The sequence below is a fragment of the Schistocerca cancellata genome, chromosome 3, assembly GCF_023864275.1.
Source record: "Schistocerca cancellata isolate TAMUIC-IGC-003103 chromosome 3, iqSchCanc2.1, whole genome shotgun sequence".
NCBI lineage: Eukaryota > Metazoa > Arthropoda > Insecta > Orthoptera > Acrididae > Schistocerca > Schistocerca cancellata.
This window is the reverse complement of record NC_064628.1, coordinates 846,777,879-846,792,212: the sequence shown is the minus strand read 5'-3', so window position 1 is coordinate 846,792,212 and position 14,334 is coordinate 846,777,879. Positions and strand designations below refer to the sequence as shown.

General features: G+C 42.4%; 1 protein-coding gene across 1 annotated transcript in view; it reads left to right on the top strand.

The window, feature by feature from the left end:
- The window catches only part of LOC126176605 (uncharacterized), a gene marked incomplete at its 3' end in the record, with an annotated part of 36,534 nt that extends 22,445 nt beyond the window's left edge, over positions 1–14,089 (top strand). The window contains exon 3 of the mRNA XM_049923764.1: positions 13,904–14,089. Within this exon, the coding sequence (XP_049779721.1) occupies positions 13,904–14,089 (186 nt within the window). The remainder of the gene's footprint in view (positions 1–13,903) is intronic.
- Positions 14,090–14,334: the final 245 nt, after the last annotated feature.

Here is a 14,334-nt window from a genome sequence, read left to right as displayed (position 1 = left end):
CATGAAATGTGCGGCTTGCGCTACTAATTTATGTTCCTCTAATTTTGCGACCAATACCATCCGGATTCCTGTTCTAGCACAGCGAACGATCCAAACAATGGCGAATAAGACGACTGTGTAACCTATCCTGTAACAAACAGAAGACAAGGTGGCGCAGTGATTGGCACACTGGGTTGCCACTCAGGAGGACGACGGTTCAAGCCCGGCAATTCAGATTTAGCTCTCCGGTAATTTCCTGAATCGATTCGGGCAAATGCCGGGATGTTTCCTTTGAAAGGGCACGGCCGACTTCTTTTACCATCCTTCCCTCCGTGGACCTCGCTGTCTGGCCCCCTTCCCCAAGTCAACCAACCAACAGAAATACAAATTTAAAGAGAATGTGCTGTAATGATTCATTTATTAATGAGAGTACTGTGGCGGAAATAGTTATATTTGAATAATTCTCGATGACACATACTTTTTAATGTTGTGTATATTGAAATTTAAAAAAAAATACAGGGGCGGGACCTATGTCCGTATCGCGGCCATAGCAGGCGTGAACCATAGTCCATTCGCAGTGCTTACTTTGTCGTACCAGTGCGAACGTTGTAGATATATAAGGTACGCATAAAGCTTCCACACCGATTTTCTCGGAAGCTGGGGGTCGTCGTATGAGATGCTCCTAGCGAAGTACTGTGGCAGGTCCCTCTACAAAATACGTAAGACTCATCAAAATCCGTGATTAACTGGTTTGATGAGCCTCTTGTAAGAGAGGAAATTTGGTAACCCGAAGAAACGGAATGCCGATATAATAGGACTAAAAACACGCTGCTCTACAAAATATTTCCATCTTCTTGATGTATAATTCTTTAGGCAATATAAGCTCTATACTACAATATGTAAAGCCGCACGATCTTCTTTTCAACGTCAAACTACACTTTGTTGTATATAATCAACTATCTCAATCGAAGTACCAAACTATGTTGCAACATGTTTGCCGAAAGGTAAGTTATGACACAGATATATCAGCTACACCGTTTGAAAGTGTAATTATTGTGTTGTTTGATGTCGGACTGCTTGAAAGCAGTAGCGTTGTTCTACGCGAAAAAGTGGTTTTTGTTAGATGTGCGTATCCTACTGTTCCACTCTCCTTTGACCACTTCATTGAAGTCCCACACCTGCACTTTGAAGGCAGGTGCAACGATATCAAGCACACAGACAAAGTTTATTGTTCAGGTACAGCAATTAATTTAAGCAGATGGAAATATAGAAATAAGTCACGATATTGAAATGTGTGAGGTTTTGGTCCTGTTATACTGATATATTGTTTCTTCACGTTACCAAATTTCCGCTCTTAGACACTGAAGAGTTTTTCATTCAGATATTACTCGCGGTAAGACGCGCACTTTTATGTGCGAATGGCTCATACCAATGTGTTTGCGATGAATGATTTATATTCTAAAAATATTTTTGTGGTCTTCTGAGCGCTCGAGGTCATGTACTTTCCTTGTAAGCAGGCAGCTGGAATTAATTTCGGATGTCTGTCACAGACCAGGGACTTAAATTAGCCTTCTCCTGAACGAATGGATACCTAGAGAGGTCTAATGGGATCTGAGCCATACCACAATTTAGCTTTTTACAAAACAAGTCCTACAATGTTCTTCACTCTTTCCTCCATAAGATGGTACATAACTCTTTGTGTGACGTCTAAAAAGAGTTTACTTTTAATTTCTTTATATTACTTGCGTATTTCTGAAATTACCTAATTTATTACGTGGATCTGTTTATATGTGATTCTAGCGCCTATATTGTCTGTAGTTGAATCAAACCCGTACAAAAAATTTCTAAATGAAGAAAACTGGAACGCGTTGGACACTCTTTCCACCACCAAACTGTCAGGTGGCAAGCCACTCAGACTTGCACGGATGGTAGACTCTGGGCCCCTTCAGTCAGATCAAGAAGCTTTTATACTGCTCTGGATTTTCGTCCCAGGTATGGAGCAGGTTCTGTTGGCAGCTACTGAATTCGCTGGATGAAACGAGGTGCAGTTCATGGTTCCATTATATTTGGACTTAGTTCATAAATCATTCTGAGTTCCTTCCAGCGCCTGCTTGATGTCACGAGGTCGAATACCTCGTTCGCAGGGATGATGCGAAGATCACGGCATTGCAACTGGATCGCATGTGGCGCTCTTGCGTGGATCCACTTATCACATTTAACATGATCTTCTTCAGCGAACTCCACAGACGATTTTCTGAGTGAAGCTTTCACACCTTCCCCTGATAGACCGTGCATGCAGTAGTCATAGAAAGCAAACTATAGCACAGCTCGAGAGAAATTCACGTAGCATTTATTAAGTTAGAGGAATATTACAGTGTACCCGTTGCATAGAGTGCGCTACGTGACAGAGCTATCAGCGGGTGCAGGTAATCGTCAGTGTCATTGACGTGATTGTCGACAGCGATTTTGGAACATAACAGTCTTTATCTAAAATCGGTTTCTTGTCCAGGTAATATAAGTATTGTCCTTGAAGACGCAAGAGGTGGATGGGGTACACTTAGTAACTGTGTTTGCGCTAGTAGACGGATTTCATTAAATACATTTTATCCAAAACGGGAACAAAGCTTGCCTACTCCGGTGGAGGCCCTGCAGAAATAATTCTGGATATCATACCCCATTTTAAGTTACAACATATCTCGCGGCCTGTAAAGGAATAAAGAAATTTTAGTTTTCATGATGATCGATGCTCACTATAAAATCCACTCATTGTAAATATATGCAACAAACTCAATAAATCTCCTTTATATGCAAAAAAAATTCAAAATACGGGTGCTAAATTCGTAACAACGTAACATGAATCATTTTAGACGGGGAAAAACCTATCTTCGTGCCACAGCTACTGTCATAAGTCTCGTTCATCAAGAAGCGAGCCCAAAGGAAACAGCAATTACAAAAACATGATAAGCCCTTTCACGATATAATCTCAAGTGAGTCGTAATAATATCCCTTCGTAACTTAAGGACTACGTGCGTTTACCGACTAATTTAGTAAGCTGTGATCTGTAAATTCTCAGAAACTAACACACATCTCCATCACCATTTCCTCGTAGCTGTCACATTTAAAATTTCCCCTGTCGGAACCTCTCTGCAAGCAGAAACAACCTGCTACGTTCTGACTGCCTAGAGTGAAACTCGAAATGGCGGACGCTACATCTTGCCCTTATTTCAAAATATGCAGTAAAGACACACATAAATTTCCCTACCACCATTATAGAAATATAGACATGTAGGAGGAAATACTCTACAAGAACAGGAAAAATATGTGACGTTTGTTCAATAAATGGAAGAGACATGCTCCACTAGCAAATCATGTCACAGTAGAAACAAAACCCCAAATAATACTGCCCAGTTCAGCAACTGCAGAATATTTCAACAAAGATAAAAAGTCAGTTGTCTGATGCACAAGGAAACCTCTGTCTTGTAAAATTTACCAGTTTCAGCAGTTTAAACCGTCATCTTCGGAACTGAAATAGACTCGAATCATTGATAAGCCGACGTTAATGAAGAACCGGACAGTAGTGCCCCACAGAAGAGTGGAAAAAAATGCACGTACGTTAAAAAAGCGCAAAGATTGAACAACAGAAGAAAAATAGTTTTAAACTTGGAGTTCCAGTCATCTAATTTCCACTGTACTTCTATTTCTCTGCAGAAAGGTACATCATCAGCAAAGAGTAATGCGTAAGTGCAATAAAAAGTAATGAGGATAGAGCACTACCCTATTGCACTCCTCTATCTGTCCTGTACCAGTCAGATGTCCCATTACACGATTGTACACAACTCTTTCAGCCTACACATAACATTTGCATCTTAGGGAGTTCGAAACAATAGTTGTTCTAAACACTCCCAGATCTTACACTTGGTGCGCTTATACAAAAAGGAAATACGCCATATGAGAGAATAAACTTATTATTTATAATGGATATCTTGTGTACTATACAGAAAACTCTTGCATAGTTATTTGTTAGAACACTATACAAAACAAATAGCTGACGATGATATATACTGCTTCGATGTACGACGTGTTGTATTGAAGTTTCAGCTAGTGCCAAAAAAAAAATTGTTATGTAATTAGTTTATTGTTTGCGTGCGGGTGCAAATCTTCAGTCCTGATACATAATGAAATCCATGCGCCGTATTACCGTATCTCGCTGCCGAAGGAGACAGAAAAAATTGTGCAGCCCCGCCACCAACCATGGACCCTGCCGTTGGTGGGGAGCTTTGCGTGCCTCAGCGATACAGATGGCCGTACCGTAGGTGCGACCACAACGGAGGGGTACCTGTTGAGAGGCCAGACAAACGTGTGGTTACTAAAGAGGGGCAGCAGCCTTTTCAGTAGTTGCAGGGGCCACAGTCTGGATGACTGACTGATCTGGCCTTGTAATACTAACCAAAACGGCCTTGCTGTGCTGGTACTGCGAACGGCTGAAAGCAAGGGGAAACTACAGCCGTAATATTTCCCGAGGGCATGCAGCTTTACTGTACGGTTAAATGATGATGGCGTCCTCTCGGGTAAAATATCCCGGAGGTAAAATGGCCCCCATTCGGATCTCCGGGCAGGGACTACTCAAGACGATGTCGCTACAAGGAGAAAGAAAACTTGCATTCTACGGGTTGGAGAGTGGAATGTCAGATCCCTCAATCAGGCAGATAGGTCAGAAAATTTAAAAAGGGAAATGGTTAGGTTAAAGTTAGGTATAGTGGGTATTAGTGAAGTTCGGTGGCAGGAGGAACAAGACTTTTGGTCAGGTGAATACAGGGTTATACATACAAAATAATAGGAGTAATGCAGGAGTAGGTTTAATAATGAATAAAAAAAGAAGAGTGTGGTAAGCTACTACAAAAAGCATAGTGAACGCATTATTATGGCCAAGATAGACACGAAGACCACGCCTACTACAAGATTATATGCCAACTAGCTCCGCAGATGATGAAGGGATTGAAGAAATGTGTGATGAGATAAAAGAAATTATTCAGATAGTGAAGGGAGACGAAAATCTAATAGTCATGGGTGACTGGAATTCGAGAGTAGGAAAAGGGAGAGAAGGAAACATAGTAGGTGAATATGGATTGGGGGTAAGAAATGAAAGAGGAAGCCGTCTGGTAGAATTTTGCACAGAGCATAACTTAATCACAGCTAACACTTGGTTCAAGAATCATAAAAGAAGGTTGTATACGTGGAAGAATCCTGGAGATACTAGAAGGTATCAGATAGATTATATACTGGTAAGACAGAGATTTAGGAAACATTTTTTAAATTGTAAGACATTTCCAGGGGCAGATGTGGACTCTGACCACGATCTATTGGTTATGAACTGTAGATTAAAATTGTATTTAAGGAGATGGGACCTTGATAAACTGACTAAACGAGAGGTTGTACAGAGTTTCAGGGAGAGATTAAGGGAACAATTGTCACGAATGTGGGAAAGAAATTCAGTAGAAGAAGAATGGGTAGCTCTGAGTGATGAAGTAGTGAAGGCAGCAGAGGATCAAGAAGGTAAAAAGACGAGGGCTAGAGAAATGCTTGGGTAACAGAAGAAATATTGAATTTAACGGATGTAAGGAGAAAATATGAAAATGCAGAAATGAAGCAGGCAAAAAGGAATACAAACGTCTCAAAAATGAGATCGACAGAAAGTGCAAAATGCCTAAGCAGGGATGGCTAGAGGACAAATGTAAGGATGTAGAGGTGCATATCACTAGGGGTAAGATAGATACTGCATACAGGAAAATTAAAGAGACCTTCGGAGAAAAGAGAACCACTTGCATGAATATCAAGAGCTCATATGTAATCCCAGTTCCAAGCAAAGAAGGGAAAGCAGAAAGGTGGAAGTAGTACATAGAGCGGCTGTACAAGGGCGATGTTCTGAAGGACAGTATCATGGATATGGAAGAGGATGTAGATGAAGATGAAATGGGAGATACGATACGGCGTGAAGAGTTTGACACAGCACTGAAAGACCTGATTCGAAACAAGGCCCCTGGAATAGACAACATTCCATTAGAACTACTGACGGCCATGGGAGAGCCTTTCCTGACAATACTCTACCATCTGGTGAGCAATATGTATGAGACAGGCGAAATACCCTCAGACTTCAAGAAGAATATAATAATTCCAATCCCAAAGAAAGCAGGTGTTGACAGATGTGAAAATTATCGAACAATCAGTTTCATAAGTCACAGCTGCTAAATACTAACGCGAATTCCTTACAGAGGAATGGAAAAAACAGTAGAAGACGACCTCGGGCAAGATCAGTTTGGATTCCGTAGAAATATTGGAACACGTGAGGCAATACTGACTCTACGACTTATCCTAGAAGAAAGATTAAGGAAAGGCAAACCTACGTTTCTAGCATTTGTAGACTTAGAGAAAGCTTTTGACAAGTTTGACTGGAATACTCTCTTTCACATTCTGAAGGTGGCAGGGGTAAAATACAGTGATCGAAAGGCTATTTACAATTTGAACAGAAACCACATGGCAGTTATAAGAGTCGAGGGGCATGAAAGGGAAACAGTGGTTGGGAAGGGAGTGAGACAGGGTTGTAGTCTGTCCCCGATGTTATTCAATCTGTATATTGAGCAAGCAGTAAAGGAAACAAAAGAAAAATTCGGAGTCGGTATTAAAATGTATGGAGAAAAAAGAAACTTTGAGGTTCGCCGATTACATTGCAATTCTGCCAGAGACTGCAAAGGACATGGAAGAGCAGTTGAACGGAATGGACAGTGTCTTGAAAGGAGGATATAAGATGATCATCAACAAAAGCAAAACGAGGATAAAGGTATGTAGTCGAATTAAGTCGGGTGATGCTGAGGGAAGTAGATTAGGAAATGAGACACTTAAAGTAGTAAAGGAGTTTTGCTATTTGGGGAGCAAAACAACTGATGATGATCGAAGTAGAGAGGATATAAAATGTATACTGGCAATGGCAAGGAAAGCTTTTTTGAAGAAGAGAAGTTTGTTAACATCGAAAATTGATTTAAGTGTCAGGAAGTCGTTTCTGAAAGTATTTGTATGGAGTGTAGCCATGTATGGAAGTGAAACATGGACGATAAATAGTTTGGACAAGTAGAGAATAGAAGCTTTCGAAATGTGGTGCTACAGAAGAATGCTGCAGATTAGATGGGTAGATCGCATAACTAATGAGGAGGTATTGAATAGAATTGGGGAGAAGAGGAGTTTGTGGCACAACTTGACAAGAAGAAGGGACCGGTTGGAAGCACATGTTCTGAGGCATCAAGGGATCACCAATTTAGCCTTGGAGGGCAGAGTGGAGGGTAAAAATCGTAGAGGGAGACCAAGAGATGAATACAGTAAGCAGATTCAGAAGGATGTAGGTTGCAGTAAGTACTGGGAGACGAAGAAGCTTGCTCAGGGTACAGTAGCATGGAGAGCTGCATCAAACCAGCCTCAGGACTGAAGACCACAACAACATCTCGAATTCAGCAGCTGTCCCGTTTTGGCTTCCCTAGCGGTGCGCTACGGTACCGTGGTGTGGGCATTTCAGCCTCTGCCAGCACTGAAGACAGACTGAAGCTTTGTGCCGGACCTGGATCGAAATTCGAAGATATGCCTACGTCGGACATGTGCTCTGCCAACTGAGAAATTGACTTATTATTTTTATTTAATTGTTTATTTACTGAGGAAATTAGTTTATTGTGCTGATATACACTGAAGTACAACGTCGTACAAACATTGAGGCAAAACTTAGCCATTAATACAATGTTTCATTATTTGCATTAAGCAAGAAATAAATGAGTGAATTAAATATTAATGACAATACCAGTGTTCGTTTTGTATTTGTATGAATAAAACTTTAATAAACATCATAAGCTGATAGTAACTTTTTCTCCCAGTACATTTTCCATGACCTAATTAACGTATTGTTTTAACTTATTTTGCTGGTTAACTACAGAACTTAAACAGGGGAATGGCATGAATTAACATGGAATACGTGATACTTTCCTATAATAAGAACATCACGTGTATTATTAGAATGTTTACGAATGAAGTTTATGTTAACGATATGGCTATTTTGTTTAAATTTGATGTAGATGACAAAGACAGCTCTCGAATACCCTCGATCTTCCTTTCTACCTGTACGAATTCTGTGTGAATGGAATATTTGTAGTTCAGCTTCACTTTTCCAGGGGTAATGAGAACTGTACGACTATCCCTTGTAATTAAGTACTTTAAAGGGAGGAAAAATTGCTGACCGGCACAGGCAGTGTGTTTATGTACCAGATACACCTCTTTATAAATGTTGAGCCGCTCCAGTGACCTGCACGAAAGTGATGTATTTGGCCTGTGAGTTACCTGTACTTTCTAAACGACATTGTTGGCATCAGAGAGTATATATTATAAGATATTGTTTAAGACTGACAACTTCGCCTACAGTTGTAGTAAATTATCATTTTCCAAATGAGGAACGCACAACCAGTTGCATTGAGTGTACGTTTCAGTCACCTTATATTCAGTGCAGCTGAAGATGTGACCGGTCCTGAAATCTTGTTGTGCTTTCCTTTTACGAAAAATAAAAATGTATTGCAACTGTAGCAGCTGTTATAAGTTACGAATAATATACGTTAAGAAAAAAAGCAACACAAAGGAATTATCCGAGTGGGATGGAAATCGATAGATGTGGTGCACGTATCTAGACAAGCAACTGATCACAATTTTAGAAAATATGGATGAGTTATTCAACAGAAAAACCTTCAAAAATAGAGCATGTCAACAAGGCGTCGGCCATCTCTGGCCCTTGTTCTGGCAGTTATTCGGCATGACTGATGGATTGCTGGATGTCCTCGTGAGGGATATCGTGCCAGATTCTGTCCAATTGGCACGTTAGATTGTCAAAACCCGGAGATAGAAGACCCTGTCTATAATATTATAGTACTGCAAACGTTCTCAGTTGTGGAGAGCTCCGGCAACCATGCAGGTCAAGGTAGAGTTTGGCAAGCTCTAAGACAAGCAAGAGAAAATTTCCTCGTGCGGGCGGGGATTACCTAGCTGAAATGTGAACCTGTGGTGACTTGCCCTGAATGGCAACAGAACAGAGCGTAGAATATCGTTGACGTACCGCTGTGCTGGAAGGCTGCCGCGGAGGACACTCAAAGAGGTGCTGCTATGAAAAGAAATGGCACCCCAGACCATCACTCCTGGTTATCAGGGCGTATGGCAGGCTCTACCTTGCCACGTTCTACGTGGGCCAGCAAGATCAATGGGTCTCTCCCCAACTGAGAACGTTTATTTTCGGCAGGGCCCTCCTACTATCTCGAGAATTTTAAGATTTAAAGTCCCAGTTAGAATTTACCACGATATTCCTCATGAGGGTATCCAACAAGTGTATCAATCAGTGCCAAGTCGAGTAACAGTTTGAATAGGTGACGAACGTGGACCAACTCGTTTTTAAGTTCTTCCTATGTGAAACTCTGAAACGCCTTGCTAATCCCGCAGGAGAGGACAAATGGTAGGAATTGTGGAAGGGGGCCAGAATGAGCGGCTGTCAGTTACGCTCCAATCATAACACCTTACTTAGTTATCCAAAAATTACAGCGCAACTTCTAAGTTTGACTATCGTTAGAAAACGTCTTTATTTCTAAAACGGCTGAAGGCCCATGTATTAAATACAACTGCTATAATTTTATTTTATTTTATTTTTTTTTTTTTTTTAGGCAGACGGCTGTAAGCTTTAACCTTAAAGAGTATTTAAGGCCAAGCGATCTAAGACCTGACACGTCAGAGAGATTAAGTTTTTAATAGTGGCTGAGGGCCCATAAATTTAAAACAACCTAACTGCAATAACCTTTCAATAGGCAGAAGGCCCAAGCTTTATGACCAATAAGAATAATTCAAACGGCTGAATGCCTTTGTTTGAAAAAGACTGCAACTAATTTTCCAAGGCAGATGGCCCAAAGCTTTTAACCTCAAATAGTATTTAAGCCCAAGTGATGTATGACTTGATACGTAAGAACCCTAAATTTTAAAGCGGCGGAAGGCCTATCATTTTAAGAACAACACAATTACAAAAATTTCAACAGGAAGAAGGCCCACAGCTGTATCTTTCAAAAGGTAATACTTCATAGGTAAGAACCTTAAAACCTAAATGGCTGAATGTTGATGCTTTTAAAAACAATACAATAAATTTTCAACAGGCAGAAGGCCCAAGCTTTATCTTCAGACAACGCAAGACTTACCCAATTCAGAAAAACTTACTTTTACAATGACTGAAGGCCTTTGATTTTAAAAACATAATTACAAGCAAACAAACTTCAACCATCAGCTATGAGCCATTTAAAATATACAATTAAATGCCAACACGAAACGGCACTCAGAAGTTTCCAAGGGATCTCGGTCTGCCCTAGAAATCTCAACGTACGCTTAGGTGAGGCAAGAAGTCGGCCCAACTATACTCGATCCACTGGCGACACAACCAAGAGACAGTCAGGGACCCACCGACAAGACGACTTTCTAACAACCGACCAGTATACGCAGGTTCCAAAGCCAAAACGTTACGGACCTAGCCGCCCACAACCAAAACTACATTAAGCTGTCAAAAAACTACTCACCATGTTGGACAGCGACTACACGTGAGCCAAGGACACTGCCTGAATTTACTTCAGCGACCAGGGCAGGTAACCGGAACACTAACGGCCACAAGGCAGAAAATTCCGCTGGTGAACTTTATTTGTCGGTTTAAAATTCAAGTGCACCACACGGCGGCTAACTCATCACCAACTCGAACACTCGCTGTTGCTCCCAGGAATACCGCCAACGCCGAACTACCAACCAACTGACCGACTCACTGCCAGTACGCCGTCAACATTTAAAACAAGTTGTCATGGAAATGACACAAACTACACACACAGTTTGACAAACACTTGTACGAAGACTTGAATGACACTCAGCGGTGGCTGTGCAATCACGAAGACAAATCGGGAGTCGATACACACACACAGCCAACCCATAACCGATCGGCGAGCCAGTTCACTTCGTCCAGCAGAACGACCGACCGACGATCCACGAAGACCGTCACCGGCTCAAGTGATGCGTGGCGGCAACGGTCGGGCGATCCATGGACAGCCAGGACTCACTGCTGCTCCAACCCGACTGAACTAGTCCCGCGTTCCAACTCCAGGAATGGCAGGTCCGAACTGCCCTCCTGGAACGTTCCAACTGACTCCACGACAGACGACAATCGGGAAGTGATTGCACTGACGCAAAGATAACACGTGAGGGCTATACCGATAGACGCTGCTACTGCTGCTGACAGGCAGACAAAGCGGCAACTCAGTGACAACGGAAATTGAAACTAACATAACCAGGTGGCAACAGGAAAAAGCAGGATGTAAAATAAGAGATGGCACGAGCGCGAGCCACGCACGGCTCAAACTCTTTAATGCATCATCAAATTATTTCTGAAGCTGTAATCATTTGTTTTTCTCTGCATGCACAGTCGTGGACAAAACGAGCGAGACCCCTCGCCTTTTCGTTACGCTGATCCGCACAGCTTTGAAGTCCGCAACACAGCATAACAGGCAAGGCGACGAAGTGCTACCAACATACTATGCAAGTTCGCTCAGCTGATGTGCTGAGACAGCTAGCACTAGAGAAACTCGCGCTTCGAAGACGCCACAGCATCGTCTGCCACAACTTCGTGGGAAACGAAGTACCTCAATTATTAGCCAATGTGTCGTATTCACATATCTGTGTCTATGACTTGGATCCAAAGTGTGGTTATGAATAGCAGGTATGCTCAAATTGCGAATCTAACATTATGAATAAAGACTTGGGGAAATGACTTAGGCGTTCTTCCTCTTCCGTAACATCAAATATATTTTAATTATTCTTTCTTAAATGAACTGCACAGAAAATCATTCACCAGAAGTGAATAACATTTTAGTAACACCAAATGGTATTAACAGCTTGCCGGCGCGGGTTAGCCGTACACTCAACGGCGTTATATGGCGGACCGAGCGGCTCCTTGCGCCGTCAGTTCGAATCCTTCCCCGGGCATGGATGTGTGTTAGGTTTGGTAGGTTTAAGTAGTTCTAAGTCTAGGGGACTGATGACCTAGGCAGTTTGGTCGCATAGTTGTTATAGCAATTTTTTGAACTTTCGCGTAAATTTTCTTTACATAAAGGCGTATCTTTAGATTGCGTTAGATAGCTCACTTTTACACCACCGAGGGACCGTATACCGCAGGAAGTGCGATACATTACCGCTTATTATGTCCACCCGTACTCGAGATAAATGGGTTTTAAGGGTTGGGTAGACAGACTGAAGGTCAAGAAAGTGAGACTAGTAGGGTTCAATTTTTACCGATTTACGTGACGAAATCCTAACAACGAAAATAGCTATCACAGTTACTGAAGATGAGGGCTGCATAATAGTTTCACCTATTGTTTATTCGAAATGTTCCAGTTGCAGTCGATACATCAGCATATTAATCGTAGCTACGCTTTCGATCCACATCACGTTTACAGGAATGCAAATAAAATCCATTTGCCTATACACGTGGTAATTCAGATCCCATTGTTAATGCCACCGCCTTTTAGACGTGCGAGCATTCCCATTGCTAGCTAGCTTAAGGAACACTTCGGCTAATCAACGTCTAATGGAGAATTCGAAACATTGTAGAATACGTTTGACAGCTACGTCGCCATTTATTTCCTGGAGTGGTGCAGAATTATCCTATTAAATGTACTCGTTAATAACAGGTTTTTGTTATTTCGATAAACATCCGAATAATTGTCACATAAGCGGTGACATAAAGGTAGACAATTAATGCCATTTTAATTGGGAAATTGCCGGCTTATTCACGTCTGGGGTAATAATAGAGGGCTGTTTGCCTGGGTTGTCTACTAGCGTAGTGAAAGGTGTTTGCTACTGCAAGGGAGGTCTGGTTTGTTTTCGGTTCTAATCTCAATGGAGGCAGATAGACTATCAGTAAAGGAATTTTAAGAAATTCTCGCACTCCCAATACGTTTTATTGCTACCCTTATTGAGTACCGGGGCCCTGTGGAGGTAAATATAAAAACCTTGTAGAATTTCGTACTTGTTACTGCCTACTTCTTCCGCTTCTGTCAGTAATTGAATTGACTTACGTGTGGTACTGAACGACTTTTAACTGAATTTCGTTATGAATCTTCACGCATTGCTAAATTTGCTCCCTTTCATGGTAGGTCAGCAACGGTAATCCAATATGACTGGTCTGAAAGTTGACACAGTTCGTTTCGCTGCCGAATGCGCATAATATTTTGCTAATTCGTAACGATCTGGGTACCTTGTCTTACTAAAACAGTTATGTTATCTCGATAAGCTGAAATTCATTTTCATTAGTGCGGTTCATACTAATTAGCGTTTCTTCTTTCATTTATATCTTATATTTATGTGTTGTGTTTAACACACTAATCTGCATTAACATAGTCTTACACATGATTGAAAACAGTCTGAAAAGTTCGGATAGTTCATCAATTTCACGCGTGTGCATAGTATGTTGGCAGCACTTCGTCGCCTTGCCTGTTATGCTGTGTAGCAGACTTTAAAGCTGTGCGGATCAGCATAACGGAAAGGCGAGGGGTCTCGCTTGTTTCGTCCACGACTGTACATCACGTCTACCGATTTCCGACCCATGCAGATAATTCCTTCTTTGTGCGCCTTTCGTAGATTTTTTTTGTTTTTTTGTTTGTTTTTTTTTTTTCCTAGGGTGCGTTTACTACAGGTGCGGATGTCCAGTCAAGAGAAACTTCTGTATTAGAGGATAAGTTGCATTCCTATCGTGTAAAATAATGGTCCACTACCATTACACAGGAAGGCTCGCCTCTGCTCCCTCACCTGACTATGTGTTTTTTTGCTTTTCCTACCACAGCACCGCTCGTTCTCCAAGTTCAACCTGAACTGCCTGGGCGAGGCGGGTTCCGGCGCTCCGCCGCTGCGGCCGCTGCTGCGCCCGCGGCAGAACTCTGTGTTCGTGGGCGGCTCGGGCTACATGCTGCCGCCTCACCTGGGCCCCCCGCGGAAGGCCAAGTCGGCCGCCGACCTGCAGACGCTGGTGCTGGACGCGCCGCCGCACGCCGACCCCGACGCCGCCTCCGCCTCCGCCACCGCCTCCGCCTCCGGCCTGGCCGCCCCCGCCGTCGCCAGCGCCGCCGGCAGCATCTGCCGGCTCGACACGTACCGCGTCACGCACGTCTGAGGCCTCCGCCTCCCTCTTCACTATCCACACTCAGCCGTCGAACTCTTCCTGTCGTCACACTTACTTCAACTAGTAGCTTCATCTCTACAGACTCGAATCGACAC